The sequence below is a fragment of the Populus alba genome, chromosome 15 (assembly GCF_005239225.2).
Source record: "Populus alba chromosome 15, ASM523922v2, whole genome shotgun sequence".
NCBI classification, from domain to species: Eukaryota; Viridiplantae; Streptophyta; class Magnoliopsida; order Malpighiales; family Salicaceae; genus Populus; species Populus alba.
This window is the reverse complement of record NC_133298.1, coordinates 3,499,870-3,527,841: the sequence shown is the minus strand read 5'-3', so window position 1 is coordinate 3,527,841 and position 27,972 is coordinate 3,499,870. Positions and strand designations below refer to the sequence as shown.

Sequence of the window (27,972 nt, the reverse complement as noted above, 5' to 3'; positions counted from 1 at the left end):
TTGAATTGATCAAATTACCTAACTAATATATATCTCAAGTTAGATTCTCTACTGGAAAAACTTGAAAATGTGATGAATAAGTAAACTTGATAATGTGATGAACAAGTCACTTTGTAACCTTATCTTGCACTTCAGTTCATATACTTTTCTTGAATGGAGAAAAAAAATATTATTATTAAACTTGCTGGACACATTATTATGCATTGCAAAAAAAAAAAAAAAAAAAACCCTAATCAAAGCTGATTTGATTTTTGTTATTTCAAGAATGTCATGAACACCTCTTGATATAGCCATGCTATTTTCTTTTATCAAATCGTTAAGCAACATAGCTAAATTCTCCTGATATCATTATTTTATGCAAGAAAATACTCTAAATATATCCATCAAAACTTTCAATCATCGACCCCATGGTCCATTCCCTTTAAAATTTAAAACCTTTTTTTAATCATTATTCCTTGATAATATTTATCCACTATAGTAATATTTATTACCATACATTGTATTAAAAATAATCTGATATATTTAATTCAATTTCATGAAAAGTTTAACACAAGGTCAATAAAATTAAACTCTCGTGATTCTAATAGTATTGAATCTATTGATCATTGTTGTCAAATTTAGTTTAGGAATTAATTCGGAGAAGGATCTCAATTATGGTCACCAAATCAATTTACAATAGGTTACCTTGTATCAAATCTTTTTATTAACAATATAAAATAATATTATTTCATTATTTTTATATAAAAAAAATTAGACGTTGATTCAACTATATCACTAAAAATTCAATAAAATCCATTGTCAAACACATAATTAATTATATTGATATATTTTTATTTTATTTGAAACTTAATCTAGGTTAAATTATAAGTCACAAATTCTTTAAGTTAACATACAATTGAACCGATTGCAAAAATTATCTTGTATTGTGTTTTAATTTGTGTTTGGTGTGTCTTTTTAAGTTTTTTTTTTTTATAGTTTTAATATAATGGTGCTAATATATATATATATATATATATATATATATTGAGTGATATTCATTTAAAAAAAATTATTCTGCACCACAATATTAAACACACATTTAGATTTAAATATATCACTAAAAATTTAATAAAATCATTTAAATTTAGAGTAGATTTGGTGACTCATTGTCAAACACATAATTAATTATATTGATATATATTTTTATTTCATTTGAAAATTAATTTGGGTTAAATTATAAGTCACAAATTCATTAATTAACATACAATTGAACCAATTTTAGAGGTTATTATTTAGTATTGCATTTTAATTTGTGTCGGGGTACCTTTTAAAATATATTTAGTATGAAAAAACATCAAAACTATGTCTTTTTAGTATTTTTTTTAATAATTTTAATATGATGATATCAAAAAAATTTTAAAAAAATTATTTTAATATATTTTCAAACAATAATTACTTTTAAAAACAAATACTCTACACTACAATATCAAATACATAGATGGTGCTTGACATTGTGATGTAACCATATTTTAAAAAAAAAATTAATTTTTTTTATCTTTAAATTTTGATTTTTTATATTTTTTTGACCATGCTAAAATAAATTTTAAAAATTAAAAATTAAATTATTTTATGCTGGAAAAAAATATAGTTTTGTTAAATCTAACTTTTATTACAAGAAAATTAGATAAAAAAATATTGATCATAATTCTAAAGCATATTCATTAAAAAAAAGTAATGATTATTTTGGACAACTTGATCAAGACAAATCTTCATATCATTTTCTTGATTTAAAAGATAAAAAGAATTTTGAAAGTGATTAGACTACTACTAGATACACTAGATACACTGATTCGCCTTCCCAAAATCACGTTAAGTTACTTAAAAGCATCAAAAGACGTGGCATCTTCTGACGCATCAGCTGCACATTATAACCGTGCTCCGGCACTCAGCTAGCCCTCCTCCACCACCACTAGCAAAAATTATGAGTGAGAGATTAAAGATCAGAACCCCTAAATCCCCAAATTCCAGCAAACTTCCCCGCATAATGGCGCGAAAATCCTCTCTATTAAAACAAACCCTTATTTTCTCTGCATGCACAATCCTCATCATCTATGCTTTCTTCAACACCTTCCTCAGCTCATCCACCACCGCCGCCACTACCGGTATCTCCTCCACAACTTCATCTCTCTTCGCCGAGCAAATTTCTCGAGAAAATTTCCAAGAATTTCCCGAGAAAGTGACGGAAAATGAGAAGAAAGTTGGAGTTTTCATGTATGATCTGCCCAAGAAGTTCACTACTGGAATCATCGAGAATCACGCGTTGGCGCGTGGCTCTTCTGACTTGTCTAAGGTGAGTTACCCGGGTCACCAACACATGGGTGAATGGTACATGTATTTGGATCTTTCCCGACCCGATTTGGACCGGGTTGGGTCACCTGTGGTGAAAGTCAATGACCCGGAGGAGGCTGACTTGTTTTATGTTCCGGTGTTTTCTTCTCTCAGTTTGATAGTGAATCCAGCTCGGGCCGGGACAGTACCCGGTTCGGATCCGGTTTACAGTGATGAGAAGATGCAAGAAGAGCTGGTGGAGTGGTTAGAGGAGCAGGAGTATTGGAGGAGGAATAATGGGAGGGATCATGTGGTTTTTGCTGGGGATCCGAATGCACTTTATCGGGTCTTGGACCGGGTCAAGAATGCGGTTTTGTTATTGTCAGATTTCGGGCGGGTTAGAAGTGATCAAGGGTCCTTGATTAAGGATGTCATCGTGCCTTACTCGCATAGGATTAATGTCTATAATGGCGATATTGGCGTGGAGGAGAGGAAAACGCTCTTGTTTTTCATGGGCAATCGGTACCGGAAAGATGTAAGTTTATTTTCTTATAGTCCATGTGAAGCTGCTGAAAGAAAATATTTATTGTGTGTGAGAAATTGAAAGATAAAATTATAGATGATAATTTGATCAAGAACTATTGTTCTTAGCATTATTCGTGTTATAAATTTTAGAATTGACGTGTCTATGCCCTTGTTTGGTTGAGAGAAGGGTATAGGTGTGGAGAATTGTTAAAACGTTTTCGTTATTCATGGGTGTATAGGAAAGATGATTGTTTTTAAAGATTATAGAAACTTGTTGGAGAAATGTTAATTATGATTTTGAGAAATTGAAAGATAACATTGTTATGGGTGTATTGTGATGAAGCACCAGGGGTAGTTGCTTTAAGTATCTCCAAACCAGTAGTGAGATTAATGCATTGTAGTTCCATAGACAGAAATAGGTGCTTATGTCACTAGTGATCACTTCCCTTAAGAATTACTTGTCATTCTAAGTAGAGATACTAATACATAGTTTTGTTTGAAGTGACCATCCTTAGTACTGCCCCAAATGGATAAAGGTGATATAGCATGGCATATGAAGATGTTTTATTGAAAGAAAAATATCACTTTTACTGATATTTAGGTAACTATTATTCATGATCTCATGTTTTCTTTGAATGCTTTGTGTTTATAGGGTGGAAAAATTCGTGATCTGCTTTTTCAAATGCTTGAGAAAGAAGAGGATGTTGTAATAAGGCATGGCACACAATCTAGGGAGAATCGACGCACAGCTACGCGTGGCATGCATACTTCAAAGTTCTGTTTGAATCCTGCTGGTGATACTCCTTCAGCTTGCCGACTATTTGATTCCATTGTTAGTTTGTGTGTTCCATTGATAGTCAGTGATAGCATTGAGTTACCTTTTGAAGATGTCATAGACTACAGAAAGATTGCGATTTTTGTGGACACTGAGTCTTCTCTAAAGCCAGGATATTTAGTTGGAATGCTGAGAGCAGTATCCACTGAGAAAATTCTGGAATATCAGAAAGAAATGAGAGAGGTAAATTTTACTTGCATTTACTTATAATGCAACCTTCTATATTGCTGAAGGTGTTGCCAGTCTTTGTTGCTCTCATCTTAATCTTTCATTGTATTGTCATTGTTCTGTAGCTGTCTTGGTTATTGAGTATTCTTGGAAGGAAATGATGAATCTTTTGTTAGAAGTAGGGATTTGGAATTCCTGTCTGTATTAAATATAAGTGGGATGAGGGAGCATTGTACTAGTAAAAACTGAAGTTTCTTTTTCTTGGCTGAAGAAATGATGCCAGAGGTTTTAAGGAAAATTATTTTTCCTAGTTATTTTTATTTTTTACTATTTGGTTTATGAAATTAAATATTATGCCTAATAATTTTATTTTTTCTATTTTGTTTAGGACTTTCATGCCTTTTCCTTTATTTTCAGGTTTCATAGTTTATTTAGATTAGTTTTTGGGTTTATTTAAGGAGTTTTAAACCTGAGAAAAAAGACTACTAGAAGAGAAAATATTGAGCAATACAATTTCAAATTAGGATTTTTGTCTGGTGACCCTATTCGGCAAAATTCTGTGTTGCTTTGTGCTTATTGTTTTTCCTGTGTTGTTTCCATATGCATCAAGAAAGCTAATTAAAAGGCATGATTTTAAACATATTTATATATGGATGACCATAATAAGTATCAGTACTTGCATGCTGAACAAAGATGGAATAAAAAAAAAATAGCTTTAAACGTATTTAACTAATTAAAAAGCATGATCTTAAACATTTTTTTTATAGGGATGACCATAATAAGTATACTTGCATGCTGAATGAAGATGGAATAAAAAAAATAGCTTTAAAAGTATCTGTAGTTATATACTTACATTCCATTCATTCCTTCATATCTGACTTGTTGAAGTCATTTCTTTAGTGATCAAAACTTGTTGTAACATCAGTTGCTTATATTTTAAAGGTTGCTATTTTGAATTGTATGATTCAGGTGAAGCGATATTTTATGTACAGCGATTCAAATGGAACCGTGAATGAAATATGGCGTGAAGTAGCACAAAAACTGCCTCTTATTCAACTGATGATTAATCGCGACAAACGGCTTGTTAAGAAGGATTCTACTGAACCAGACTGTTCTTGTCTATGCACAAACCAGAGTGCACATATCACTTCCTTGTGATACCAAGTTCTCTTGAAACAGATGCAAAAGCTTAGTTCAGATGTATCCAGATGTCCTTGGGGAAAGGCTCTTTCTTAGGTCCAGAAGAATGACAAATGTTAACGCATAGCTTTTATTGTCTGAAGTAGAAGGAAGGAGCCCCCTGCTCCTTGAACACGTTTGTTTTAACAGTGCACAAAGGTGAGGAAACCATCTTGTTAGAGAGAATTGCTCCTTGGATAGGTTGGTTGTAACTATGCACCAAGGTGATGAATCGTGAAATTGTTTTCTGAAAGTGTTTTCTCAGCAATCATGGTTGTAGATTTATTTTTCCTATTTTTTTATATAATTTTTCATAAGTTCACAACTCGTGCCATGTAGCATTTGATCAGCCTCGATATTGGACTCCTGTTGTGATTGTAATTGTTGTGTACATGTAGAAAATAAAATTACCATGATTTTGTTTGATTTTTTCATATCAGCTTTATCCTTGTTGCTTGCTTTCTCATCATCTGTTGGTAAATTAGTGATACTGTTCTCAAAATACTGGAGATCGGAAATAATGAGAACAAAACTGTGTTTGATAGAAAAAAAAAAGAGAGAAAAAGATAACAAAGATATTGTTTGTTTGTTGCTTATGTTTTTTTTTTTATCTGTTTATATGGATGCAAATATTTTATACAATGCCATAACATTTTGCAATTTCTTAGATTAGTAATGTATTATTTTAGATAAATGAAGATTAGGCATGCCCTGATTGTTTATGCTAGAGGTCTTGAAGGAAAAAAATTGTTTATGATAATCATTCCATTCTCAATAGATAATAAATATTTATTTTTTAGCTATAAATGGAAAATAGTTTCAGAATTTCAAAATTTAGCTGCAGTTGCAACGGGCAGGTTGGTAAATGACAGTCTAGTTGCTTAAAGGTGAGAAAACCAATATTTTAATTTTAGAGGCAAACTTTAAAATTGACTCGATCCAGAACATATTGTTGTGATAACCTAATAATAACCTAATAAAACATGATTTTAAACAGATGATTGTGATAATTTAATAAAAAAAAAAAAGGTGAAAGACCATTTTTTAATAGATCAATTATTAAAGAATTTTTTTTTTAAAAAAAATAATTTTAAAAAATAACTTCAAAAAGGATCAAAATCAACTTTATAAACTTTCGATCCTATACATGAGCTTGGAAACCAATCCATAAAAAGTAAAATCTAAAAAATAACATAACAAAAATTTAAAGAAAAAAATACAATAAAAAAATCAAAAAAAAAAATAGTAATAAAAAATAAAGATTAAATTTGATATAAAATTAATTTGAAATCAAATGTTAAGGGATGAAATTAAAAATAAAATTTAATTACAAAAAAATAAAACAAATAACAAAAAAGGAATCACAATGAAATATGATATATTAAATAAAATAAAAAATGATGAGAAGTTAAATTAAAGAAAAAAATTGATAAAAAAAGATTAAAAAAGTTAACAATATAAAAATAAAAAAATTAGATACAAAAAACAAATTAAGTTTATCAAAGCTTAACCACCACTCCTTCGTGTCGACACCAATAAAAAAAGATAGTGAAGTGCTTCAAACACTGCTCAGGAAATTGGTGTTTAGTCATGGTACAACGCTACACCCGCTTCTGAAAGGTGAAAAATATAGAAAAAAATGTGCGCAGAAAAATTATATACATATAAGTTTGTGGAAGAAAAAAAAATATACAAGAGCATGTCGACATATTATTGGACAAACCCGGGTCCAAAAATATCAGGGATTCTAGTCATTTGGGACTGACCACACAACTAGAATGGAGATTCTAGCTATTTTTGGCATAGGCTAAACGTCTAGAATGCTGGCTGTTTGGCCTTAGCTCAAATGGTCAGCATGGCTAAACCGTGTAATGCAAGTGCTAACGAGGGGGTTGCGTGATGTTTCTGGGCAGTGCATGTCGCCACTCTTATTTTCAAAACTTTCCTTCCAAGATATGTATGGATTAATTGAGATTTTTAGTATTAAAAATGTTGTTATCAAAGCTTAGATATAACCCGACATCTCTTTCTAACGACCTATTATCTATATAATTTCTTTTCTAACAAAAAAGAGGAAGATAAGTCGTACACTCCTTATAATCAACATTCATTTGAGTATTTTTTATTGTTCTTTCGTGTTTTTCAATTTTTTTTTAATATTTTTTTAGTTTTTGTTGTTTTTTATTTAATTTTACCATTCAATTTTAAATTGATAATGTATCCTTTTTTTTATGTTTTATTATATAATAATAGTTTTTTTTTTGTTTTTTTTTTAATTTTATCTTTTAATATGATGTTTTTATTTTTTATGGATTTTTTAGTTTTTTTAATTTAATCTTTTAATATTTAAGATCTATGGTAAACAAAAGTTATATTGATAAATTTTAAATTTAAATTGTTATACCAAAATCAATAACAACACTAAAAAATTTCCTAGGATATATGTATGTTTTTTTACAATCCAACAAGTTTTGGTTGAACCCACACTGACAGCGCATGTAATAAACTACTTCCTAACTAATGGTAAAAAATTGTAAAACCGGTTTTTTTTTTTGGGTATTTGGTGGCTTTATGATTTCATATGGATACCTTTCTCTCACACCCAAGTCACAAACAGCTTGTATGAAGATCTTTGTATGGTCTCGAATTTGACACCCACCAATGAAGTAATTGTTTTATAATTATATAACTAACTGATATTTTTTCTTAAAAGTTAAAAAAAAATTGATTAATTTTTTTGTTAATTTCTTATTTAATTTTGTTATCAACATATGATTGGCTAATAATATATTTATTTCACGTATATGTCTTTTAAATAATAATATATATTTATTTACCTGAAACATTAACAAACATGTCAATATTTACCAGCCACAACGGGGCGTATTGATGATCTATTCGGAGGCTATTACTGGGTCTCATTTCTCCCATATTAATTTTAACAGGCAATGAGTTTGGGGTGAAAAATACTCTCCTCATTTGGATTTCTAAGAAGACAGAAGTAAAATAATCGATTTTGTTTAGCACTTTGGCTGGCAAATAGAAAGCAAAATTATGATGATTCCTAAGTGAAGTCTTTAGAGATTACAGAGAATGGGAAAAAATCTCCATTTGTAAGGTGTTCACAAGTCCCAGGTGACAACTATAACAAATATTCAGATCAAATATAAAAAGAAATAAAGAAAGTGAGGGCATGGGGAACAGGACGGTGCAATCAAGCTTCGAGATGAATTTATTCAAATCTTTAACCGGGCGGCCATTTCATTTGTCTTCCACCCAGGACATGCAAGTGGAGATGATAGACAGATTGACCTGGACAGAGAGACCAAGGCCATCAGCACAATAATGGATGGAAACAGCACGAACACAGACTAGAAGTTACAGAAATGAGGTGAGAGCTTACAGGCACCAGGACCATTGTTGATAACAACACGAAATCCATCGAGGATGCCTTCCTTTTCAGCCACTATTCTCGCAGCGTAGAGAAGTTGGCCCAACACCTCTCCATGTCTGGCTTCTGCCTGATAAAAAGGAAATACACAAGGTAAACTACCATTTTAAATTACAAAGCTGGATCAAGTCATTTCAATTAAATACTGATTTACAACACACTCATTTAAGAAGATACAGTTCGTACGTTGAGGAATTATTTCTATTCCATCGGTTTATAATATTTTTGCAGGTTACAGTCTTATGGACGCCTTACAGTATAAAAAAGAGAAGGAATAAGGGGTGCATTTTGGTGCAAAATACAGCATGCAGAAGGAACATCTACAAGTCAAGTCAATGGTATTCCACACGAAGGAGAGCAAGCATAAATAAACATTTTGAAATATATAGTTATATACCATGTTAATTTTTTATATCTGTTCTCATGTCCATCCATTTGGTTAAGTATGCTCAGTGAAGATTCAAAGCTTTGCATCAATGTAATGTGTATGAGCATGTGTGCGTGCATTCAATGAAAGATACATGGACATTACTAACCTTCCCAAGCGTTGTCAATCCATCCCTGGCCTTTGGAATGACCAAAACATGAACAGGAGCCTGAGGGTTGATGTCCCTGAAAGCCAGGACCTTTTCATCCTCGTATACAATGGATGAAGGAATTTCCTTTGCTATGATCTTGTCAAAACTGGACAGGAAAGGTAAAACTCTTATCAGCATGAAAGCAGTGCAATAATCTTCTAGAAATATCACGCCAACATGTCACAGGAAAGATGACTCTCAGCTCATATTTTACATAAACTGTCTTCCTCTCACCCAAACACAACATAAATCTCCCAGGCTCCCCTCCCCTACAGACAGATACAGACTTCAAGTTTCAGGTATCCTCACTAGTTTCCTGAAGCTACGTAAGCGAAGATTATCATTCATTTCTCGGCACCTCAAACAAAGATTCTTTCCCAATAAAACTTCCCTAGTTTTAAAATGCCAATTTTGAAGTAATTGTATGCTTCTTTTCCTCATTTTATTTTGATAATGAGTCTCTATAAAGAACTAGCAAGTATCAACTATTATTATCGAACACTCTTAAGAGTTTTTGAAACCTTGCAATAAAAAATAGGGTCGCTGGACATCTGATAGGGAATATCTAAAGCGTTCAATGCAAGAGGTTCTCAGACTATTTTTAAAAACATGTGATCAAACCAGCTATGTCACAAGTGATGATACATGGTTGGAGCTCCACTGTCGGCACTGGCTGCAGCTGCTTTTGCAGAAGCCTCTTCATCGTGTATAGCATTAGTGCAAAACAGAGATCTAAAAATAGAATCATAAGAAATCAAAAAATCAGCAAAAGATTCAAAGTAATAGCTAAACTTTTCTTTGAAAATCTAATGGAATGAACAATAACTAAAACATCATAAAGCCCAATCAAGAATAAACTGACTATAAAAGAAAAGGGAACAGCTAGAGGATCTTTGCAGCATCATTCAAATGAGTGAGGGAGATTACCATCCATCCTAACTGAAAGTATGACACAAGGATACTGAGCTACGACCTACAAAACTGCTTGCTTTAAATAAATTTCTTTTCATAATCTAGATATGATGCAAGCTTCAGCTGATTCGAGTTCTATAAATAAAGCATTCAATCATCCCAATATTTAGGCTTTCACTGAACTGCCACTTTCAAAGCATGAATCTTTTCCCTGACTAAGGGGTCACACTTGTCTCATATATTGCAAGCTGTACATTTTCACATTCAATAGCCACAATCTCGATTGAAACCAAATTTGAACATTAGGGACCATGACGACATAACTGCAAGTGAAGCAACAAACATATCGACGAAACCCTTAAACAACTTCCACAATCATGCAATGAAAAAGAAGGGCCTTTCTGCTCAATTTTTAATAATGGGTGTATCATCCCTCAAATTCAAACAACAAGGTAACATAAAATCCAAACCAAAACATAATAATTACGACCCATTCCAGTGTTTGACATGAATAGCTAAAAACATCAATACTTTTTAGGCCATGAATTGACATATATCATCAATACATAGATCATAGAAAGCAAGCAGTAATATTTATCCTATAGAATACAAAAAGAAAAGCAAAAGGTCATTCAAAATACCTTTGAGAATGGTGAGGATGAAGGAACTTAATTGAATTGAAACTAGAGGTTGCCCTTGGTGAGACTCTCACATTTGAGAATGCCCTTGTAGTTACTGCACAATTCCTGTTTACATACAAATATTAAACACAACCCACAGATTCCATGGCAATGAAAAGTACAAAAAGGGTGTATGTAGAGGGAGAGTACCTGAGCAGGCTGAAAGACCCAATTGCAGCCATGGTTAACGGTAAGTGCTGAGTCCTTGAGGGATTAACTAATGTAGGAAAAGAAGTACATGTTCATTTACCTGACAGTATAATCTGGACCGCCAAAAGTTCGTGGGCCAACCCAATTGATATTTTGACCAGCGGTTGTTATAAAGTTGGAGACTTGACGCGTAAAGCCACCAAAGTTACTGGTGCTTTTACTCCTTCTATTCTCAATTTTTTTTTTTATTAATTGGTCCTCTAACTTCTATTCATTCTAATATCATCTCTTATTTATTATTCTCTATTTTACAATTATTCAACCCTTTCTTTAATGTTATGAAATCCCACTTTCAAGTAGATATTTGAGATTTGATCCATGTTTATATCAGCCACAAATCAAATACCAATATTGTTTAAACAATAATAAATTTTTTATATTGCTTTTTTATGCTATTGTCTTGTATGCATCCCATCATCTTATATAATACACCAAATGTTATCAATGCAACATATTTTTAAAAACTTGTTTTGATATTATAGTAGTTATTCAAAGTTTTTTATTTAAAAAATATCAAAATAGTTTTTTTTTTAAAAAATTATTTTGATATAAACACATCAAAAAAATTTAAAAACATAAAAAAAAAATAATTTAAAATAAATAAAAAAAATAAATTTTTTTAAAACATTTTTAAAATACAAAAGCAAACAAACTAAATTTTTATTTTTACCATATGGCATCATATGTTGCGCTTTTCAATTGGATTTAAAACCATTATTCACGTAACGATAAATTACAAAATATTCACAGAAGGATGGTATTAGTGCAAATAAGAAGACTAAGGTATAACCAAACTAATACGAAAATGATAGTAAAGGGACTAAATGCATCATTAACCGACGCCGCCAATTTTACTTGGTTAATTATAACAGGGGACAGGGGGGAGTGGGGAGGGGATCGTTCCTGAAAAAAAGAGAGGCAAATTTCGTTTCGAGATTGCCAACAACCATCTTGAGAAGCTTTTTCTTTCTTCGTTTTAAAAATGTGTTTCAAAAAATTTTCATTTTTTTTTTTTATATTTTAATTAATTTTAAATTAATATATTTTTAGTGCTTTTCAAATTATTTTAATAGGCTAATATTAAAAATAATTTTTTTAAAAATAAAAAAAATATCATTAATATATATTTTAACACAAAAATTATTTAAAAAACAATTATAACTATATTACCAAACAAACAGAAATATCCTTTCATGTCTTTATAACTTTCTCTCTCTCTCACGATTCAAGTTAATGTAAGTTTTAAATTTAAAAAATTTTTATTTGAAAAAATATATTAAAAAATTATATAAATTATATTTTAAAATTTCATCCTTAATAATTTAAATTTTTTAGATTAACATAATTTGTTATATTAAATTTTTATAATGTTGAACCGGGTTGAAATGAGTGTACCCGGGAATCTCTTAATAATTTAAACTTCCAGTAATGTATAAACAGTAGCAAATGCTCTTGAACTCTGACTTTTCTGTACCATCAAATCGCTGACTTTGTCAAAACAAGAAACTCAATTCACAGAATGAGACCTGGGAGATCTTGATTGTTCATACGTTGCATGTTTAAGACCATGTAGTGCCAAATCACAGAGTACATGTTCTTGGGGGCAATAAAATGAATTTTGAGGTAGATAAGAGTACAAAAATGGTGGCCTAGGGATATATATGTTCTTGCTACAGCTGTGTCTTTCCTTTGAAGACGAGGATAATGAGTTGCATCCTATTTATGCTTCATTGGATATCTCATCCTCTTCTCGATTGATCTCTACTTGTGTTTGGTGTGAAAAGTGATTTGAAATGTGGTCATGTGCTGATGTCAAAAATAATTCATTGGCTTTGCACGAAAAGTTATTTACCGCTATACCAAACACGCTCTAAGTGCTAAAACAAGGATTATATATGGCCCTGCTTCCTTAAATCTCACTTCTCTTCCCTCAACTTCTAATTCTGACCATTTATGATAGTTTCAGAAATTCATAAACTGAATCTGGATATGTTCTCAATTCGAATGGCATGTGTGTTCTAAAGAAGATTTGTTTCCTTAATTTCAAATGCGTTGTTCGTCATCATCGATCGACCTTGGTGATCACTGCAGATTGATGTGCTCGAGGTTGATCGATGGAGTTCACTGTGGCATGTGTTCATTAGTGTTTCTTGTCCTCTGCTCGGACGATAATATTATGTTTCTCTTCACCATCTCACATCATCACTTGTTCTTAATTTGTCGCAGGACGGATTCCCGGCGGGTTGCCATCGTTATGAAACTCACCGGCGCCTTGGGGTCCCAACGATTCGTTGCAAAATTCGACCTCTAAGGTTTACTTCGATCTCCTGTAATTCTTACCGATCTTCATCACACCCTAATCATAAGAGGTAATTACCTATCTGGCCTTTTCCATTTTATTTTGCAGGCATCACCTTCCTCTGAGTCTTGGAACGTTGTCTTTTCGAAGAGACTAATCTGTAACTTAGTTTGGAGATCGCTATTATCCTTCACTGTTGATAGCTATATATAATGTGAGAATTAAAAATGACTTCATGTCTTGTCAATTTCTTGGATGTCCTAAACAGTTTCAAGGGTTTCAATACGATTCTTGATGGGCGGTTCAAGGTGAATGGAGGATTTGAGTAAAACTATTTTTTTACATTTGCCTGACAAGTGAGACTCGTGCAATTTTCATTGCATTCTTGATTTTTTTTTTTTGTTAAATGAGAGCAATTTTTATATATTTTATAAAATATAATTGACAAATTTACTCTATTTATTATTATTATTATTATTATTATTATTTTATGTTAAACAAGAAACCATTAAAAAATTCACTTTTAGCTTAAGTGGGCTCTAGATTAAGGGTTTTTTTGGGAACGTAGTGCAAACCGTATTCCTTTAAATTTTAATTTTTTTGTTTAAAATTATTTTTTTATGTTTTTAAATCATTTTAATATATTGATGTCGAAAATAATTTTAAAAAATAATTTTTATTTTATTTTAATATATTTTTAAATAAAAAATATTTTTAAACCACAATTATTTTTATTACCATAATTTCAAACGCAATCTAAATTGGTAAACAAAGATATTGGTAAATATAGCCCACTTGAAGAGAATTATGTCTTAATAGATGGATACACTATCTATTTATGTCTTTTTATCTATCATAACCCTTACTTTTACACTCATTTTTAAACAGTATAGATCCAAATCATGCTGGCTTAATGTCTACGTTAAGCATGTTCTCATAATCCAAAAACTTAGTGAATTAATTCTTCTCTTGCACGCCCAGCATGAAAACCCTCCATGGCCCCAACCATCATAAAGAAGTCGTTCGATCCTCTTGTAATAAAATCATTACCATATATATATATATGGTATCCTGTCGCCTGCACTAAGACATTTTCGGGACCGGATTAGGTAGTTTTACAATTAATTATCAATAAATTAAACAATTAGGGTTAGGTTTTTTTTTATAAGGTACGTGGTCATATTTCATCAAGAAATCCAGAGCACATAAATTAGGGTTTGCATGTGACTATTAATTGTGATGGTAAGAGATACCGTCGCCCCTGCATGCAAATCATAGTAAAGTGAAGAAAATTCAAATTCTGATTTGTAATCGCTCTAATTAATACGGAATTTTTGAACGGTTAAAACTAAGAAAGATAATTCTTAATTATTGGTCAATTTCAAGGGTGAAAATACCATAAAATTAGTTGTTCTGTAAATAAATCATATCAAATAATAGCAACTTAATTGATATGTGTTTAACTTAATTAATCCAATAATAAATTATATATATAGTTATATGCTTGATCCATGATTAATTAATTTCTAGTTCAAGAATTAGATTGTGAGATACTTGAGTTATTTTTTTTTAATATAAAAAATATTTTAATATATTTTTAATTAAAAATACTTAAAAAAATACTTTCTTAACATTATCATACAACAATTAAGAATCAAGCGGGCACAGTATAATAACTGCATGCACCATAAATGCTATACCATTACCCATACCATATCACAAGTGAATTATAAAAGTCATTTTCTCTCCGCTCCCCTCATAATCAACTGTACACATTTATGCTGTATTTTTATTATATACGAGCACCCTCTCTCTCTTTTATTTGTATTCTGAAGTAACGATCAAATCATCATTTACATAATAATAATAATAATAATAATAATAATAATAATAATAATAATAATAATATCAAGGTATTTTTCTATATTTGAGGAAGTTTTTTTTTCAATTTTAATTTTTTAAATTTTTGTGAATGTAGTAGCAGATGTGAAAATTATAGATTTAAAATTATGAAAATTATATTTGGTTATGACAGAAAATACAAATATATAGTATTTGATTACATAAAAAACAAAAAAAAAATAATAACAAAAAAAAGTTTAGGTAAAGTTGAATAATTTTGAAGTGATTTTTTTTTATACTTATAACATATAATATAGACATGTTATTTTTATTTTTTTAAAAAAACATAAAATAAATATAATTTTGGAATAATTTTAAAACATGTATTTATATATATATATATATATTTAAATAAAAAAAATATTCTTTATCCTTATTATCTCTATCTTTTCTCTCAATATAGTTACCAAAAATTATATATATAAAAATATATTTAATTTAGTTAACGTGTGATTGATATAAAGAATGTAATTTACTTTCTTCTTCTTCTTCTTCTTTTTTTTTTTTTTTTTTTTTTTTTAAAAAATCTGCTTTCCACTTTCGTTCTCCATTAAAAAACAAAAACAATACAGTTATCCTCCGGCTACTGGAAAAAGGAAAAACAACTGACTAACCGCACTCACTCACTCTCTTTCTCTCTCTAAAACTCCTCTTCCTCTTCAAAAGACTCAGATCTGAAGCTTACGCCATTGCTCACTAACAAATTCCACTGCCAAATTTTCAATCTCCACAGCTCCATTTCTGTACGCTCTCTCTCTCTCTCTCTCTCTCTCTCTCTCTCTCTCTCTTTTCGGCTTTGCTAAAGATGATAACTGTGGTTTGCATTTAGAGAGTTACTGATTTTTGCTTGATTTCTAGTTTAAATGGCTGCATTCTTTGTGTGCTCTGTTTGGTGGCTTCGATTATTTACAGTAAGAAAAAATGCATTAATTTGTGTTTCTTGAATGTCATTAGGATTTCTTAGATACCAAACTCACCTTTTTTTTTGTTAAGATATTTGCTGCTGTCACTAATTTTTGATAGGTCAGCTCAGGTTTGGTTTCTAGTGATATAGGATTTACAATTTTTATATTTATTTGCTCTCTACTTGATTTCTGTTTAAAAAAGAGTGAAGAATACCTCTAAAGATTTTATTTTTTGAACTGGGAATTAAATGATGAATGCATTAATATACAAAATTTTTGTAAAAAAGGGTGATTAAGTAATTTGGAAGCTAAAAATTGTTCGAAAAAATAATTCAGAATTCAGTACTCGTTTAGATGGTAAGGTAATGGGTTTTTAATCCTAACTTGCAGGATTGTGAGGTGGAGTTGAAGTTGATATAATTAATTAATGGCAAACTCGTGGCAACATTATTCGACCTACGATCCGTCTCTATCGCCTGCTGGTGTAAGATCGAGGGAATGGGAGGGTCCGTCGAGTTGGACTGAGTACTTGGGTCCTCATATGAGCTCGCCAATGACATCGAGGGTGTCTAGGAAAAAGGGTGGTTCAGATGGACAGGTTCAGAGTTCATGTGGTGGGTATCATAAGGGTTTGAATTTGGGGTGGGTAGTTCAACTTACTGAAGTAGCTGAAGGTCTTATGGCGAAAATGTATAGATTGAATCAAATATTGGATTGTCCGGATCCAGTTGGTCAAGTGTTTTCAGAAGCATTTTGGAAAGCGGGTGTGTTCCCAAATTATCCGAGGATTTGCTTATTGCTCTCGAAAAACTTTCCTGAGCATTTTAGTAAATTGCAGCTTGAACGAGTAAGAATTTTCAGTATTCTGTTAGAAGAAATCTTGTTTTGTCTTGTTGGCTGATAGATGAGTTATTTAACATACGGAAAAGTGGTTCAGGTTGATAAGGTTGCTTTGGATGCTTTGAAGGATGGCACTGAAGTTCATTTGCAGAGTTTGGAGCCTTGGTTCCAGGTACGGAGTTTGTTTTCTACCACTTCCTTTTCTATAATGTGCTTGTCCAATGCTCAAGATCCCTGATGATCATTACTTTTAGTGAATACTGCTGGAGATTTAGGACTAGGCCTTTGTGGCTGATTAAGCCTGTGTCATAATTAAATATGTGTTGGTTAATGTATGAAAGCATTCAACTCTATAAAGATTTGTGTTTGTCTCAATGGCTGAGTATTCAAGTGCTTTTTTTTTAATCTTGATTGGTTAAGGATGAACATGTCAGAGGCAACATGTTTATGTTTTGATGTCTGAAAGTCAATTTCAGTAGGTGTTGACAACCATATTTACAATCTGGTTCATAAATTCATCAGGTTGTAGTATCATATATGAAGTCTTATAAGATTCAAACTCAAGGTAATTAAGAAATATGGTTTCTGGCAATTACTTGCTCAGGCTTGCCTCAGTACAAATTACCAGGAAGTTAAGCCCAGTTTGAAGTTTGGCTGGAGCCCAAATATTACTGTAGCTCTTCTTGAATCTCGTCCTAGCATCCTGACTATGCTTGAGTTCATAAAGTCTCTACAGACTGGGCAACCAAGTGATGTGAGATATATCAGCTGGCATGGCTCAGCTGTTGCAGATTTATCATGCTTGCCACCTAAAAGTGAGAACCTTGCTGAGTTGCTATTATATGGAAATAATTTGATGGTGCTCATTCAGCTAAATTCTGTATTAGGCCCAAGAATCCTTGATATGCTTTAGAATAATGATACTTGCTTTCATAATGAATTGCTGTTCTATTGAGGTAAAACTTTAGTGATACAGAAACAAAACAATTGGAATTAATGTATCTTTAGGTGATTTTTGTAGAATTCCAGTGGCCAACGCCAGGGTCGGTTCTGTAATTTGCCTTTGTCAGGGTAATTTCGTATTTTTTGAAAGTTGATCATTTAACTTTTCAGCATCAAGGAAGTGACTTGCCAACTAGCACCAGCTATGGTGCAACTCCTTAGTACACATCCTTAGTGCACCTCCTTACTCGCTCTCCCTCTATGCGCGCGCGCGCGTATGTGTGTTTGAGATTGTGTGATGCAATCTATCATAGGTGTGACTCCTAACAGCTCTAGGTGTGATGGTTTTCTATCTTCTAGGTGTGATGTGCCTGTTTGGCATTGAGGTTGAACCTGCTTTTTCGGAAAATTTTCAATTTTTTTTTTTTTGCTAAAATTGAGTGCGGTTTGTACTTTTTAGATCATTTTGATGTGCTGATATCAAAAATAATTTTTAAAAAATGAAAAAATATTATTGGCATGCTTTTCGACACGAAAAGCTATTTGAAAAGTAACCGCTACCACACTCCTAAACACCCTTTCTACCCTACTAGTGTGACTAGTAGCTTTTGTATTTAGTTTAATTCAGTTTATAACCCACATATCCTTCATCCTTTTGAGCCTGTTTGGCTCTGCGGTTGAACCTGTGTTTGGTCAAAATTTAAATTTTTTTGTTTTTGTTAAAATTGAATGCGGTTTGTACTTTTTGGATCGTTTTGATGTGCTGATGTCAAAAATAATTTTTAAAAAATGAAAAAACATCATCGGCATGTATTTCAGCACGAAAAGCTATTTAAAAAGCAACCACTACCACACTGTTAAACACGCTCTACTCAGCTTATCTTAAAAACCTCTCAACCCTCACCTCAATCCATCAAATCTGCTATAACTTGTAAACCTTAGTATTTAGTTGCTGTAGTTGGAAAGATCCTACATCACTTAGAACTATCTCCGTGATCATATCATGCCTCTCGTGGGAAATTTGATGCCCTTTTGTTTTCATTTGTGGACAATGAGACACAGTTGATTCGTTTTAAAGACTGTTTTACCCTCAATAATTTTCTTAGTTTACTATATAACTGACCATTCAAGGAAAAAAATGTAACGATACTGTTGGGATTATTTACTATTCTAACATCGCATGCTAACCAATATGAAGAAGCTAACTTGATATAAATTTTTTTTGGTTCTAAATCAGGAAAATAGTCTTTAGGAAGGGGAGGAAGAAATGATAATGGAAATTGAATTATTGATATATAATTTATATTTCAAATTACTTGTGCAAATGCTAGCCGAAACAGTGGTCAGGCTTGAAACTGAAAATATAATTTTCCATCTCTGCATGCTTGCTCAAGCCTTAATATCCTAAAAGGCTCATAAGGGAGGCAGCTTTAGCATGCTCGTAATTGCTCAGCTACAGCTTTGTTTTGTTTTAATTTCTAATTACCATGGCCTAAATATAAACATTATGAAAAAATTGAATTTGTTAACTTAGTCTAGTGTTCATCAGTTTATTTTAATCCTCTTTACTTCTCAAGAAAAAGGAGATTGTACTTTTTCCAGAGAAGGTTTAAGAAAAAATAAACTTGGAACTATCTACCTTTTGTCACTTAAAAATTAATAAGCAGCTTAAGGTCACCTATTTCTTAGTCTTATATCAGAACTCATCCACGCTTCTAGTTTCTAAACACTCCTTGAGAAGCAGACAATTAAGAAAGTAGCCATCAATAAAAATGTTTGTGGTAGACAAATGGTGGTCATCTATTACACTTAAGGTGGTACAAATCTCTTTGCTAGTATAATTTCACTACTGATCATTGGATTGGTCGCTGGTGACTTTGGCAAGTTAAAAGGTTAAATTGCATTTGGATTCGCATAAACAGCATCATCTATCCAAAGGTTTGATAGATGTATATTCTATAACTAATCATTATCCTAAGTATGAGCAGATGATAGCATGATGGAAAAGAGTATGGTGACTGGAACAAAATCAGGATCGAAAGTCTTCCAATTACATGCAGTGGCATGGGATGGGCAGGGTATGGGTGTGATTGACATTCAACGACAAAAGGGGGATTTGTTTTTTCTGTGGTTGCCTGGCAAAATGTTTGCCCACTTCAGTACTTCTGCGGTAACATAAAGACAGAAAATGAGAGAACACCTGTCATAAAACTAGAATGAATGTAAGAGGACAAGAAACTCAAATATCCTATCGCTTACCACCCAAAGGGGAGATGAAAGTTACACACTTATTTAGTTTATCTTAGAATTTAAATGATCAGAAAAAGATTAATATTATAGGATGTGTGGGGCTTGTTTGCATCATCTTTTATTATTCTTTCTGTACTGTTGCTAGTTTAAATGGTACTTGTTATGAATGACTTTCAGTAGTTATTAGGTTTGTAACCCAAGTTTTTGATTAAAAAAAGTATGTATAACAAGTTACGTGAAATTGCGTACTTTCTGATCATTAGAGATTGTAAATCAAGATTTATGGCTACTCAATGGCTTGCTTTTGTGTGGCCAGCTACTTCTTGACCTGATGGCATTCCGAGAACAAGCTCTGCGACTCATATTGGATCTAAGTAGTACTGTTATTACCTTGTTGGTGAGTATCAAAATCTTCTCGTTTATCTTGTGTTTTTAGTTTGATATGAAGTGCAATCTATCAACCTCAATAGCTGAAAGATTCATAGAACTTTGGTCTATCAATATGTATCATGCACTGCTTGATTTGAAGATGTTGAGCTGACCCTTTTCGTTTTCTTTTCCTCTTCATTTAGAAAAGAAGAAACATAGTGGCTTGATTTGTTTATGGAATCTCTGATAACTTGGTGCAGTATTTTGCAGCCCCATCAGAACTCGCTTATACTCCATGCATTTATGGATCTCTTTTGTTCCTTTGTCCGTGTTAATCTTTTTTCTGAGAAGGTGGGTGGACTTTGTATTTCTTGCTCTTCTATATCTTCCTTCTCTTTTGTACATTCCTTTTAGAACTTAAGTGCATTTATGCATTCTTCTTATCTGGCTGACAACATTGAACTTTAATGCCTTGTACAGATACCGAGGAAAATGATGCTGCAAATGTATAACCTTCTGCATGCCATGTCAAGAAATGATAGTGACTGTGATTTCTATCATCGGTATAGAATACATTGACTTGTGCAATTATCTTTGCCTGTCCTGCTATTGGGCCAATTATAATGAAAACGGGGGCTGATGCTTCTTCTGTATATTCTCAGTATCCTTGGGTAGCAACACAACTTAGGCAGTTAGTGATAGAAGAAAATGACCATAAGGGATGAGACCTTTTTTTCTGTTTCTCAACATGCAATTTGCAGATTAGGATCTCACAGAATAAAACTTGACTTTTGTATGAGCATGCTATGCTTGGATGGGAATGGAAATGTGGATATCTTCTCTGTTTATGCTAGAACTGCAAAGGAAATTTGATAATCTTGATCAGTGAATGAGTTTAACAGCTTCTCCAGTTTCTTGAAAGTTGAAAGTACATTGATCATGCATATTTGCGATTTTCTATCTGCTGAAGAAACTTTATGACAGCCAAATTTAGATACTAAAGTCTTGTAATATGTTCTATTTGCTTCTAGTGGATTTAGAGTTTCTATGTCATTAATTATGAAGGTTATCCGTGTTGAACTCAAAATGTCTAGTTTGATTGAGTAGGGATTCTGCAAGTAATAAGGAATATAATTTGTAAGTTTGGCTGGTATAATCACTCCTGGATTTGCTTAAGATGTTGGAGGTCAATAAGACAACCTGGAAATTCTAATAAAAGAAAGGAACTCATGACTAGCAATATTTACTTTGAATCTTGAATTCGAAAGCTACCTGTGATATTGAAAATGATATTGAAAATGATGAGTTCAATAGACCTACTAAGTCAGTTGTAATACTAACAAGGCTGCAATATGATTGGTCAAAGCGGTTCAAAATTGAGTTTCATTTCTAGAGCTTTGCTCTTACTTACTCCTTTTAGAGTAGACTTGCTATAATTGCATCACTCACTCTTTGTTTTAGACTTTATTTGCATAGCCACAATGAGCACATTAAAGTAATGCCAAATGGTTTACCAGCTCTTATTTATAGTGCTCTGCCTTTACATGTTAAAATTCAAATGCTTGATTGTCCAGTAATGATCAGTACACTAAGAGGTGGAACTAGAATTTTACACCCCTGGGAGGGCTATATATATATATATATATATATATATATATTTCACATATTTTAGAAATTCTTTAAGCTTGGTGCTCTCCATTAACCAGAAAAGGGTAGTTCTGCTCTACATATTACTGCCTAAATATCTAGTTTGACAGGCTTATGCAACATAATTCTTGAGCAGTAATGCTCAGTTTAGCATGATACTTCAGTTTATGTTAGAGGTGTTTTTTTTTTTTTTTTTTTTAATCTTATAGACATTACTTGTTTTAGATATTTCTCCTTTTGAATTGCAGGTTGGTTCAATTTATAGATTCTTATGATCCACCATTGAAAGGGTTACAAGAAGATCTAAAATTTGTCAGTCCACGTATTGGAGAGGTCATCTACATTCCTTCTCTATCCAAAAAAGTGATAGTGATAATGCTGATCATATTTCTATTTCTTTGTGTGTGCATGTGTCCTTTTTATTTTGGAATTTTATGTTATAAGACATTGGTATCTAGCCTTCATCGCTCATTTTTCTCTCTAAATCTTCATAGAGTGATGAATCTTCTGTAATAGCAGGGGGTTGGACTGTAAACTTGAAAAATGTATCATGTAGCTTTCTAGTATTAGCATGGCGAGGGGATCTTCTCCTCCGTGTTCTTTTCTTCTCCTATCAATAATACTTCCACAAATTCTGTCTTTGAATAAAAAAAAGAGGAAATTGAATAATAGAATTGAAGACATCTTTAATGGTCATATTTGTCAAGCTCCCATCCGAAGGAAAGGAAGTTTGTTGGATGGTATCTTATGAAAAATGAGTAGAGTTTTTTCTTTTCCTCAGAATTTGGTTAGTGTGGTGCTCACTTGGAAGTGTGTTTATAACGGTTATGCTGTTGTAAAATGATCATTAAATGAAGCTACAGCAAGTAGTCCTTTTTACATATATCACAAAGGAGTTTGAATATTAACAAATTCCAAAATCATACTTATATTTGTTTTTAGTTGGATTGCTTAAATAATGTCAAACTTAAGTTTCACTATTTATCTCCAGGTTTTAGAGGCTGTGGGCCCTGTTATTTTCCTATCTACAGATACAAGGAAGCTTAGAAATGAGGGATTCCTAAGTCCATATCACCCTCGTTATCCAGATATACTGACGAATTCTGCTCACCCTGTGGTACATGCTGTTTTGAAAGATCTTGATATTTGGGTTAAATTGACTTTTAAGTTCTGAAAGACATATAGTTACTGGCTTACTGCTAAACTTCGTTGTTGCGTCATTTTCACATTTCAGAGAGCCCAAGATCTAGCAAATGTTACTTCTTACAGGGAATGGGTTCTACTTGGATATCTTGTTTGTCCAGATGAGCTGCTTCGTGTCACTAGCATTGATATCGCTCTGGTATGCCTCACATCATTCATTCATGTTATTCAATAGGGTTTTCATTAAAAATCAGATACGCGCTGCAAGGAAGAAGCTTCTTGTTGAAATTAGATACTCAATTGAAAACATACCGTGTGAATGACACTTTCAATTAAATGAGTTAAACTACATCTTACAAAATGCTGCTCATGAAATTCTACAGTTCCGAAGAACATATTAATGTTGGATTTTACTGTCATGAAAAGCCAGGCTGAATTATATGTCATTGGTAGCATTGTTGGTTTCTGATTAGCATGTATGAAACCAGCCCAACTTCTTCCAAGCCCATATTTCTCAAGTGCAGTTGACCACATATTATAACTCATATGTGTATCAATATTACCATCTCGTGAGATCAATCTTTCTCTTAAAATTCCACTTTTTGTGTGGATAGTGGCTTTCTCCCTCATTTATGACATGAGAACCTGGTTTAGAAGTAGAACAGTTTCTGATGACTTTGTATCAAAGCATATGAAAGTCAATTATGGATTAACCGAATCCTTGCGCTTTCAAAACTTGTGAAATCTAGCTCTCATCTATTGAGGATTGTTGGAGAAAAGAGTCAATACTGAATTCACATAGTTGGTAAATATTAATATAGGGTGCATTTCTGGCTTGGTTTATGTGGCAAAGCTTACCTCATGGGGTTTGGAGCAACTGGTGGAAAGTTGTATTGTTCTAAATTCTCTTTGATTCAGTTTGCTGATTTCACTGCACCTTTATCATTTCCTTATCAGATTTCTGGTAATATTTATTTACTTAGCTGATAACACGAGCAGTGTTTTTTTGGACCAAATGCTTCTCTCTATTTCTGGTATCTTTTCTCTGGCACATTCAAAAACAAAAATTCTCTCTCTTTAACTACTGTGAGGGTTTAGCAAGAATTATCTGGATGCTTCATACATTTGTTCACTGATACTTCTTTTTCACTATGATTTCCTGTTTTTTAAAATTTTCAAAATGGTTCTCAGGTCGTACTGAAGGAAAATTTGATACTTGCTGTATTCCGGGATGAGGTTAGTAGCACTGTCAATTGTCCAGACCATGCTCTCTGTTTACAATGGCTGATTTTTTGTTGAAATCTTGAACATGCAGTATGCACTTTTGCATGAGGATTATCAGCTATATGTTTTGCCTCGGATATTAGAATCGAAGAAGATGGCCAAGTCTGGGCGTACTAAGCAAAAAGAAGCAGATCTCGAGTACAGTGTGGCAAAGCACGTTGAAAAAATGATAAGGTAAACTTAGTTTTGATTCTTGGTATTGATAGAAGGAATGAAACCATCACTGCCCTCTGGTTTTTTCTTTAGACTTTTAGTCTAATTCTTTCCTTCACCTGGTTCCTGTAATTACTACATTAACCTTAAAAATAATCAATATGCTCAATATTTTATGTACTTTACTGGTGAAATTGTCAAGGATTAATCTAGGGATGTCAAGTTGTCACATTCTGAAGTAGCTACCAAAGTTTGTAGATATACAGAAAGGATGGAAAATGTTTCAGCCACAGTTCTATCATCAGAAAGCAAGTAGTGTGTAACAGCCATTATTGGCCTGGTTATAAAAATGATTGAGCTGTGATTCTAGCAAAATAGAAATGTTGAAGAATCCTGACAATGTGGTGAAGAAATGATCAACTTTGTACTTGGAAATCTTGTCATTTATGTTAATGACACCACATGTTCAGATGCTGGGATTTTGCTTGGTGCATGGACAATGACAAAAAGTGCACGGTCTCTTGTTTAAAATTTCTTCTAATATTCCACTAATATTTGATAGTTACCTTTAATTTCTTGTGGTTCTATTATTCTAATAAAAACAAAAACAAAAATCAGTATACCCAATGTTTCAGCATCTAATGTGATTTGGATATGTTGTGAATGTTGCAGCGAAGTGCACGAGCAATCTCTTCTATCTTGTGATGCCATTCACCATGAGAGGAGAATATTATTAAAACAAGAAATAGGAAGAATGGTACTGTTTTTTACTGATCAGCCAAGTTTATTGGCTCCAAACATTCAGGTAAATTTGAAGTGATGGTAGCTCTCCTTTTGTCATCCCATCATTCTGCTTCTATACAAAGCTCTAAATTTAAGCATATGGTTGACCAACTCTGGCTATGTTAGGAATCCTTTTGTTCAGTCTCAATATGTATGCAGTATTTTAAATAGCTAATTGATGTTAATTGAAATTTGATTTCTGGGCTGATGGGAAAAGAAAACAATGAAATGGGGTAGGGGTGGGGGAGCAATTTGACTTCTCTTTGAATCTATTTTACTTGCCATGGTACCAAGTATGCTTATTTACCGGAAAATTATTCTTGGAACAATCATTCTCTAATGTTATGGTGTTTCTTACAGATGGTATTCTCTTCCCTGGCATTGGCACAGTCTGAGGTTATCTGGTATTTCCAACATGTAGGAATTGCATCATCAAAATCTAAAGCTGCTCGAGCAATACCGGTAGACATAGTACGTCAAGTTCTTCCATCTTTGCTTAAATCCGATGTTGTCATTATAATTCTGTAAAAAGGTGACTCTGGTTTTTAACTTAATTTGGTGTTATTTTTGGTGGCAGGATCCAAATGATCCAACTATTGGCTTTTTACTAGATGGAATGGATCATCTATGCTGTCTTGTGCGCAAGTATATTGCAGGTTAGGGTTTGATGTAAATTAAAAATGTTTTCCAAAGCTAGTATGCGAAAAAAATGTTTAAAATTGAATGAGTGTGAAGTTTGATAATTATTTAAAATAGCAGATGGACCTTTTAACCTTTTAAAACTGAAAGGTTAGGTTTTTCAATCAGAGGTCCTATCATGACTTTAGATCCTGGTGTTGTTGTCTTATGTTTTCTTATTTTTGTTAATCCATCTGCATTTATTATACAGATTGTTTTTTGGTGGCTATTATATAAATTAGCAGAGAAGTCACTCAGTTTGTAGTTCCAATGTGAGAAACCATGAAATGCTGAACAGTTATTGTAGTGCTAGGCAAGGGTCAAATTTATGAAAACAGGTTCTTATTCAACCATGAGGCATTGTGATCATTCATGTTACCTGAAATGCCTGTATACCTCAGTGTGGAGCAACTAGTTATATGGCATGCAGTTATCTTACTCCACAGGCCTCAAGTATGGACAAACAAGTCTTAAGCACTCTCATATTTAATGCAGCTATCCGAGGCTATGCATTATCATACCTGTCTTCATGTGCTGGTAGAATCCGGTTTTTGCTGGGAACTCCAGGAATGGTGGCTCTTGATCTTGATGCTAGTTTAAAAGGGCTTTTCCAACAGATTGTTCAGCATTTGGAAAGCATATCAAAACTGAAGGGTGAAAATATTTCCGCCATCATGTGTGATTTATCTGTAAGAAATCTGTGTAAATCAAGTTCAATTTGTTATGGTGAAGTTTTCAGAATTTGAATTGACATTGCTTTGAAGTATAACTGGGTATGATAAGATTTTATGCACTTGTGATTTTTCAAGTGCTTATCGCTATAATGTCAAGAATTAGACACCTCCATCACACAAGGATTTCTCATTTGTATTTAAAAGACATATATGATTGGGACAGTTGAAAGAAGGTAATCCGGGCGTATTGTTTGAAGGAAACCAACAAATGATAATCTCTGTTGGTCCTCTTAACTTTGACTCGAAAGAAACCATGGTGAAGTCAGCGGTATTGTATTCAGAGTAATGCTATGTTTAAGGAAAAACTTTTAACAAATTTATAAAGAATGGACACAATGGCAGTAGTGGTAATTTAGTAAACTTTATGGTTGTTTATTTTATGTTTCTATTCGTTACATATTCATTTTACAAATCATTACTCTTGCATTTATGCTTGGCTTTTAAGTATGTTTCCTTCTTATCATGGGTTCTGTTAATTCCTTGAACAATTTTTTTTGTTGTTGCCATTTTTTCTACCATTGTTTTCATTTTTTTTTTTCCAGAATTGGCTTCTTCATAAGAGCACCAATAACAAAATCATGGTATGTCTTTTCTAAGCAGGAGTTCCGCAAGGATTGGTTGTCAATATTGATGATTGTCACATCGGCTAGGTCATCTATAAACATAAGACACTTGGAGAAAGCTACTGTCTCTACTGGAAAGGAAGGCTTACTGTCAGAAGGAAATGCTGCATACAATTGGTCCAGGTATTCCCCGACACTTGTTCGCATTATAACTAGTGCTAGTGCTACTGCTAGGTTGCTGAAAAGTTAGCCCATTACTGGACTGACTTCACGAAGCCGATCCACAAAGTCTAACCCCTCTAGTTTGAGATTGACACTATGATTTGAGTGATACAATTATCTAACACCATATAAACTATAATTATCAACATTATATCTGTATAAAAGTTAAAAACTGACTGAATTATTTGTTGGTGAATTGATCTCATTCAGAATCAAACCACTGCCCAGAAAGTCAAGATGAAAAGCTTATTTATGTTATTAAAATTACTTGGAAAAAATTTAATGTAATATGGGAAATTACTGATGTGCCGATGAGCAATGTTTCAAAAAACTTAAATTAAACAGCAATTAGTCTTACTAGAAATTCATATCACAACGTTTTGCCTGGCAGAGGACTCCATGACTCACAGAGG

At 32.6% G+C, this 27,972-nt stretch overlaps 3 protein-coding genes across 3 annotated transcripts in view; 2 read left to right on the top strand and 1 right to left on the bottom strand.

The window, feature by feature from the left end:
• Nucleotides 1–1,846: 1,846 nt before the first annotated feature.
• LOC118056441 (probable arabinosyltransferase ARAD1) lies at nucleotides 1,847–5,448 on the top strand. The gene is made up of 3 exons (XM_035068656.2): nucleotides 1,847–2,842; nucleotides 3,485–3,850; nucleotides 4,805–5,448. The coding sequence occupies exons 1-3, from the start codon at nucleotides 1,961–1,963 to the stop codon at nucleotides 4,991–4,993; spliced, it is 1,437 nt and encodes a 478-aa protein (XP_034924547.1). The 5' UTR covers nucleotides 1,847–1,960; the 3' UTR covers nucleotides 4,994–5,448.
• Nucleotides 5,449–8,047: 2,599 nt separating this feature from the next.
• LOC118056449 (14 kDa zinc-binding protein) lies at nucleotides 8,048–10,939 on the bottom strand. Its single transcript, XM_035068664.2, has 6 exons — nucleotides 10,786–10,939; nucleotides 10,597–10,701; nucleotides 9,689–9,775; nucleotides 9,002–9,149; nucleotides 8,418–8,535; nucleotides 8,048–8,326 (listed from the first exon to the last, which is right to left on the bottom strand). Exons 1-6 carry the CDS (start codon nucleotides 10,815–10,817, stop codon nucleotides 8,259–8,261), a joined length of 558 nt encoding a protein of 185 aa, XP_034924555.1. The 5' UTR covers nucleotides 10,818–10,939; the 3' UTR covers nucleotides 8,048–8,258.
• A 4,649-nt stretch (nucleotides 10,940–15,588) lies between these two features.
• LOC118056442 (protein NAP1-like) overlaps nucleotides 15,589–27,972 on the top strand; it is a 17,487-nt gene continuing 5,103 nt past the window's right edge. The window contains 16 exon segments of the mRNA XM_035068657.2: nucleotides 15,589–15,789; nucleotides 16,342–16,798; nucleotides 16,889–16,963; nucleotides 20,300–20,380; nucleotides 20,623–20,703; nucleotides 20,833–20,915; nucleotides 22,248–22,332; nucleotides 22,991–23,116; nucleotides 23,234–23,341; nucleotides 24,334–24,378; nucleotides 24,458–24,600; nucleotides 25,252–25,384; nucleotides 25,723–25,833; nucleotides 25,940–26,018; nucleotides 26,536–26,729; nucleotides 27,375–27,520. Of these exon segments, the coding sequence (XP_034924548.1) occupies nucleotides 16,379–16,798; nucleotides 16,889–16,963; nucleotides 20,300–20,380; nucleotides 20,623–20,703; nucleotides 20,833–20,915; nucleotides 22,248–22,332; nucleotides 22,991–23,116; nucleotides 23,234–23,341; nucleotides 24,334–24,378; nucleotides 24,458–24,600; nucleotides 25,252–25,384; nucleotides 25,723–25,833; nucleotides 25,940–26,018; nucleotides 26,536–26,729; nucleotides 27,375–27,520 (1,910 nt within the window). The 5' untranslated portion in view covers nucleotides 15,589–15,789; nucleotides 16,342–16,378.